This window comes from Lethenteron reissneri, unplaced genomic scaffold, assembly GCF_015708825.2.
Source record: "Lethenteron reissneri isolate LAM-NWPU_2019-01 unplaced genomic scaffold, ASM1570882v1 scaffold_1028, whole genome shotgun sequence".
NCBI classification, from domain to species: Eukaryota; Metazoa; Chordata; class Hyperoartia; order Petromyzontiformes; family Petromyzontidae; genus Lethenteron; species Lethenteron reissneri.
This window is the reverse complement of record NW_026890704.1, coordinates 1-6,610: the sequence shown is the minus strand read 5'-3', so window position 1 is coordinate 6,610 and position 6,610 is coordinate 1. Positions and strand designations below refer to the sequence as shown.

Here is a 6,610-nt window from a genome sequence, read left to right as displayed (position 1 = left end):
TATTTCTATCTACATGACTTTACCGAAAGACCCAAAGAATATGAATTCCTGCAGTCACGAAAGCTTTAAGTTGTACTTATTAAAAATTTGCTTTACATTTAGAAGCCCCCATCTCAATGGCCTCTTGGTTTTTATTAGGGTCTATAGTACTACTATTTTGGCGTCAGATGGAGCGACCCACCGGCCAAAGTATTTCTGTGTCGCATCTATGGCAACGTCAAATCAACTTGGAACAAGCTAGGGCGCCCCCCGGGGGAAACGCACGCCGCCCTCGCCCAAACGACGCGAGAAATGGACGAGGGCTACCTGCTCATGGACGGGGCAGGCTAAAGAAGTTAGTCCGACTACGGCTGGGAACACTCAACATCGAAACATTGACAGGGAGAAGTCGAGAATTGTCAGCTGCCCTAAAGGCCCGTCGTATCGACATCGTATGCATCCAAGAAACGAAGTGGAGTGGAGCAAAGGCCAGGGAGATTGGATACAAACTGTTCTACAACGGTGAAAGAAACACCAAGAACGGCGTTGGAATCGCAGTCAGCCAAAATCTACGAGACAACGTCGTGGCCGTCCACCGTGTTTCCGACCGCCTCATGTCCATCGAAATCGACTCAAACGACCTACGCCTCCGGGTGGTATCTTGTTATGCGCCGCAGTCTGGCTGCCCAGCAGATACCAAGGAGGAATTTTGGGAACAATTTGATGGACACATGCAAACGATAAATGGAGAAGAGCAGTTAGTAATTGGTGGAGACCTAAATGGACACGTTGGAAACGCCCGGGATGGATACCCTCGAAACCATGATGGCCAAGGATATGGTACCCGGAACGATGAGGGAAACCGAGCCCTGGACTTTGCGGAAGCCCATGATCTTGTCCTCGCCAACACCTTCTTCAAGAAGAGACCGTCCCATCTTATTATGTACGCCAGTGGTGGGAGATCAACTCAAATTGATTACTGGCTTGTCAAGCGGGATAAGCTGAAAACGGTGACAAACACTAAAGTCATACCATCGGACAACATCGCCCCACAATATCGCATCCTGGTCATGGACATGAAAATGGACTTTGGCCAGCGACATCGCCCACCAACAACGGGACAGCAGCGAATTAAGTGGTGGCGGATGAAGGAATGCAAGGATCAGCTGAGAGTCGCCCTCAATCAGATTGACGTGAACACCAACTGACCAGCGAATGCGATTTGGGAAGATCTCGCCGGCCAACTGTGCACAGCAGCAACGGAAGCACTGGGGCTAACGAAGCCAGGAAAACGCTTCATTGACAAGCAAATATGGTGGTGGAACGAAGAAGTGCAGCTACCAGTGAAAGAGAAGAAGCTAGCTTTCAAGAAGTGGCGCCAAACGCTCGCATATCTGGATAACCAACACTACAGAAACTGCAAATCGGCAGCGAAGCGAGTAGTAGCAGCGGTGAAATTAGCTCAATACGACCAACTGAGATGTCGAACTGGACACCCCAGAAGGTGCCAATAAGATCTATCGACTGGCAGAGACGCGCCATCGTTCGACTCAGGATATTGGTCAGGTTAAATGCATAAAGGATGAGAATTACAGCACTCTCAGAGACCCGCCCGCCATCCTTCAACGCTGGAGCGACTACCTCTCTGGAATCTGCAACCAGGAATTTCCCCACCCACCAATTATTAGCGCTGAACACGTCCTCGGTCCCGTTTTGCTTATCACCATCATCGAAGTGGAACAAGCTATCAATAGAATGAAGAATGGGAAAGTGACTGGCCCACGATATCCCTGCTGAGGCCTGGAAGATCCTTGGCAGGCAGGGTGCTGCCCTCCTTACCCAGCTCTTCAGCACCATCACGAGCACCGGTGAGGTCCCAGAAGCCTGGTCGACCAGCACGACGGTTCCAATTTGGAAGGGTAAAGGGGACGTGGCAGAATGCTCGAAATACAGGCCAATCCGGCTCCTGTGTCATGCGATGAAGATCTTTGAGCGAGTTTTGGACACGAGGATTAGAAATATCATCACCCCATCACCCAACCAATGCGGCTTCATCAAAGGATGTGGCACTACGGACGCCATATTCGTGGCGAGGCTCCTGCTGGAGAGGCACAGAGAGAAGAACAAAGCTGTGCACGTGTCGTTCCTAGACCTTGAAAAGGCATCTGACAGGGTCCCCCACGACCTCATCTGGCACTCGCTTCGATCCCATGGAGTCCCTGAAACCTACGTGCATTGGGTGCAACTCCTATACAAGAACGTCACCAGTGCAGTCAGGTGCGCAGTGGGCATATCACCGCCATTTCCCATCAGCGTTGGAGTGCACCAAAGATCGGCCCTGTCACCACTCCTGTTTATCCTGTGCATGGACATGATCACTGCTGACCTGCACACGCCCCTGCCATGGTCAATTCTATATGCGGATGACGTCCTACTCTCAGATGAAGAGAGAGGAGATGTGGAAAGACAAACGCGCCTGTGGAAGGAACGTTTGGACGAAAATGGAATGAGGTTCAACATCAAAAAACGGAGTATATGGAGTGTGGCACCCAAACCGACGGCACCATCAGCATTGACGGAGAAGATCTGAAGAAAGTGACGGACTTTAAGTACCTGGGCGCCACCATCAGCTCAGATGGAAGCATCACGACTGATGTGAGGTCACGAGTCAATGCGGCATGGATGAAGTGGAGGCAAGTCACCGGAGTCCTCTGTGATCGGAAAATGCCGGATAGGCTGAAGGGAAAAATGTACAAGATCATCGTCCGACCAGTGGCACTCTATGGATCCGAGTGCTGGCCAGCCACAACTGTACACGAACAAGCCCTCCATACCATGGAGATGAGGATGCTCAGATGGAGCCTTGGACTGACTCGATGGGATCGTGTCATGAACGAAGACGTTCGGAAGCGACTTGGTGTGGCCCCCAGTGCGGACAAGATGCTTGAGGCAAGGCTTCGGTGGTACGGCCATGTGATGCGAAGTGAAGAGTCATCAGTGGCCAAGACTGCCATGCGTATTGAGCCAGAGGGACGCCGTCCACGCGGACGTCCGAAGAAGCGATGGATGGATCGAATAAAGGAAGACATGAAGACGGTCAACGCATCCCCCGAAGATGCCCTGGACCGAGCCAAATGGAGAAGACAATGCCGAAAAGCGGACCCTGTGCCACAGCGGGAACAACGCTAGGAAGAAGAAGTACTACTATTAATGTAGTACGTCACGATAAGAGGTAGACTTAGGTGCTACTAATCTTGATTTGAAGCTTTCGTGACTACAGTAATCCATACCCTTTGGTTATTTCAGTAAAGTTACGTACGTGACTTGAGTTAGGTGCTACTCTTTATACTTTTAGAACTGTATTTCAGGTTCATGTGTCAAAAACAAATTGCTCATACACTAACTAAATTAAAAGGGGTAAATACATCACTTCATTCCGTCCCTGATAATGTCTCGACGTTTTCACTGGATGGCCTACTTCAGAATGAGTAAACTTAAATCGATATTAACACAATACATTACTGTATTATTATTAAATTCGGTATCACGCTGGCAAGTACGAGGTCTTCATAGTCGCATTGGAACAATTACCTTGTTAGGAAATTGAATTTGAAAATGACTGAAGAAGAAGCAAAATCCTTCAGCTTACATGCCAAAGTGAACGTAACTGAACGATACCATTAATATAAAATAAGAAATTACCCCAACACCTATAACTAGCCCAACCCCTATCACTACCCCAACCCCTATATTAACTCCTGTAGCTACCCCTCCTTAACCACTCACACCTGTCCTACCATAACTACAACAGCCCCTTTATTAACCCATCATCTTATATTATAATTGTTGTAAAGCACTTTGTAATAAGCCAAAATATAAATCTATATATAATAGGATCAATTGGAAGACCTTGAGCCAGACTGTTACCATCGAAAGACCTCGAAGGTGCGGTGTCGTCTCCAACAACTGCAGGAACTGGAAGAAGGAAGCGATGGCGATGCGCGTGGTTAAATAAACGCCACTGGCGACATCAACGATGTCATTCCCCTTCTTCATGAGTAACCGCATTCCAGTGACGTCACGGCGGTAGCGTTCTTGTCTATCGCGCCTGAAGTCTGTGCATAACATCGGCTCTGTAATGATTATTCTCCACCCCCCACACCCCGTCACGATTTTTGGTCCCCATTCAATTTGATGATTCTGATAACGATCATCTTATGATGATGAACACGATCCTGGTGGTTGAAATGTACGTTGAACTTCTTTCGCACCGTGCGCAGCCAACCGCGCGAGTCGGAGGTGCGGGGAAGGACAACAAACTAAACACAAAACGCATTTCTAAATAAATGAGTGTTCAATCTACATTTAACAGTGAAGAGCTTCAGCGGCTTCCTGATATCGGAAGAAAGAGTGCTCCAGACGGCCACACAAGCGGATCTGAAAGTGCGCGATGCAGTGACCGTCTTTGTTTGATGGCTATCCAAAAGCCACTGCGAGGATGAGCGGAGTTCTCGTGATGGTTTACGCTCCTTGACGAGATCAGCAAGGAATTTGTGATATATTTGTGGCAAGCACTTTGTGTGTCATGAGTGCAACCTTGATGATAATGATGATGATGAACACGTTCATGATAGTTCACTCGATCACGATCATGGTGGTACCACTCTCGATGCTGATGATGGTGGTTGACTCATGATGTTGATGATGGTGGTGATGTTGAAGTCTCAGGGCTCGCACTGGAAGGTGGCTCCCCCGTGCACCTGCGGCAGCTCCGTGCAGTCGAGGCTCGCGATCAGCGTGAGCTCCCCGCGGCGCTTGGGAACCACGGGCACGCGCGTGTAGCCGTGCCCCTCCACGTTGCTGCGCCGAGACAGACACAAAGACAAAGGTCCCCTGTATAGCCTACAGCAAACTGTTGGGGCAAGTACTGCGAGCACCTGTTAAGGCCGGGACAGGCACAAGAACGGGTGGGGGGGCAGCACGTCTGACCGGCTATTGTACCCCCAGTGCTGAAGCTTGCACACACCGCCTCAGTCAATTGAGGCTGAATCGACCTAGGGGAGGCCCAGAACTGGGTCGCGGGTGCATAACAAATCACACTCACCGCTACACTATCGTGAAGCGAGAGACACATACAGGCACGTGTTATCATCATCATCATCATCAGCAGCGTGAGCATCAGGTATAATTGTCACTAAACACATAAACAGTATTGTGGGATTGCATTAGTAGTGGTGCATACGCACGCAAAAATTTTAACTCTCAATCGTCATAACATCCTGGACTTAAAAAGAAAATTATATAATAACTGACGTTTCGGGCGATGATCCGTCTTCATAGCAAATGTGTTTGGTTCAATCGATAACACGTGTGTTATGAACAAGGGTAGTTGCCCGAAACATCGTCTATTTCCATTTGATCTTGTTATGATCGTGAACTTGTGACGACGGCACCATACCCGACAAGTATGTTGCCCGGCGCGGGCACGCCGGCTCCCTCTACGCGGACGCGCACGCGGTGCAGGGCGCGTGCCACGGGGTTCGTGAAGCAGAGCTCGGAGATGAGATCGCGACCCACGTGGGTCCCCTCCATCACCTGTGGGGGGATATCACACCATCTACCACTGCACCATTATCAGGCAATCACAAGCACAGCTTCTAGCATGAAACCACTATCATCATCTTGACACTATCATCGAGCATCGCACTATTATCACACCATCACACAAACACAGCTTCGAACATCACATTACCACCATCATCATGATGACACTTTCATGTAACTTCGCATTTTCATCATCACACCATCAATTACCACCACACCATTATCATGCCATCATCATCACACCATCATTAAACCATCATGCCATCGCAAACACACCTCCGTTAAGCACTGGTGTCTACGTACATTGCGAAATAAGTTCAACATACATCTAACATCACAGCATCATCTAACATTATACCATCATCATGCCATTATAAACACACCACCACCTACCATCGCACCACTGTGTCGGGAGGAGGATTATGATACCCAAATAAATTTTGAGACGTATAGTTGTTGCTGCTGTTGTTATTGTTGATGCTGTTGTAATGTGCCACTCACGTGCAAGCGTGGGGAGCGCACACGGTCACGTGCACGCGCGCGATCTCGGCGCCATGTCGAGCACCGGCGCACACGCCACCAGCACGAGTGCGAAGTGGTCCACGGCCAGGTGCAGGTACGCGCTCGCAGGCTCGCGCACCAGAACGCGCCGCTCTGTGCCGGACAACAAAGACAAACATCCCCTCGTAGATCCTTCAAACAGACTGTTGGGGCAAGTGCAGTTAGCAAGCATCTATGAAGGCCGGGACGGTACATAAACACGCATGCACACATGTGCACTTAACTATAATACTCATATAATTGCCCTCATTCTCTCCCTCCCATCTCCATCCTTCCGTCTCACCCTCGTGCGGTCCCAGCTCCAGGATGGGCCTCCTCCTCCTCAAACCTGCCCAGGTTGACGCCCGTGTAAGTGGCCTCGTGGCCCGCACACTCACGCGGTGTCACGTGCTTGTTTTCGCCACGCGCACCTCGGCCGATAAATCCCAGCCCAGTGCAGTCTCCTCAAGAACTGGCACTGTCACCT

At 49.8% G+C, this 6,610-nt stretch overlaps 1 protein-coding gene across 1 annotated transcript; it reads right to left on the bottom strand.

The window, feature by feature from the left end:
* Positions 1-3,752: 3,752 nt before the first annotated feature.
* LOC133361413 (protein-glutamine gamma-glutamyltransferase K-like) lies at positions 3,753-6,096 on the bottom strand. Its single transcript, XM_061580339.1, has 3 exons — positions 6,085-6,096; positions 5,438-5,574; positions 3,753-4,839 (listed from the first exon to the last, which is right to left on the bottom strand). Exons 2-3 carry the CDS (start codon positions 5,569-5,571, stop codon positions 4,704-4,706), a joined length of 270 nt encoding a protein of 89 aa, XP_061436323.1. The 5' UTR covers positions 5,572-5,574; positions 6,085-6,096; the 3' UTR covers positions 3,753-4,703.
* Between the last annotated feature and the right edge of the window lie 514 nt (positions 6,097-6,610).

What these genes read in the sequence shown, in the direction of transcription:
- LOC133361413 (XM_061580339.1), bottom strand. Translation starts at nt 5,571, where the DNA reads ATGGAGGGGACCCACGTGGGTCGCGATCTCATCTCCGAGCTCTGCTTC. An exon ending in CCGGGCAACATACTTGTCGG is followed by an intron (nt 4,840 to 5,437) that starts GTATGGTGCCGT and finishes GTCTCGGCGCAG; the next exon opens with CAACGTGGAGGGGCACGGCT.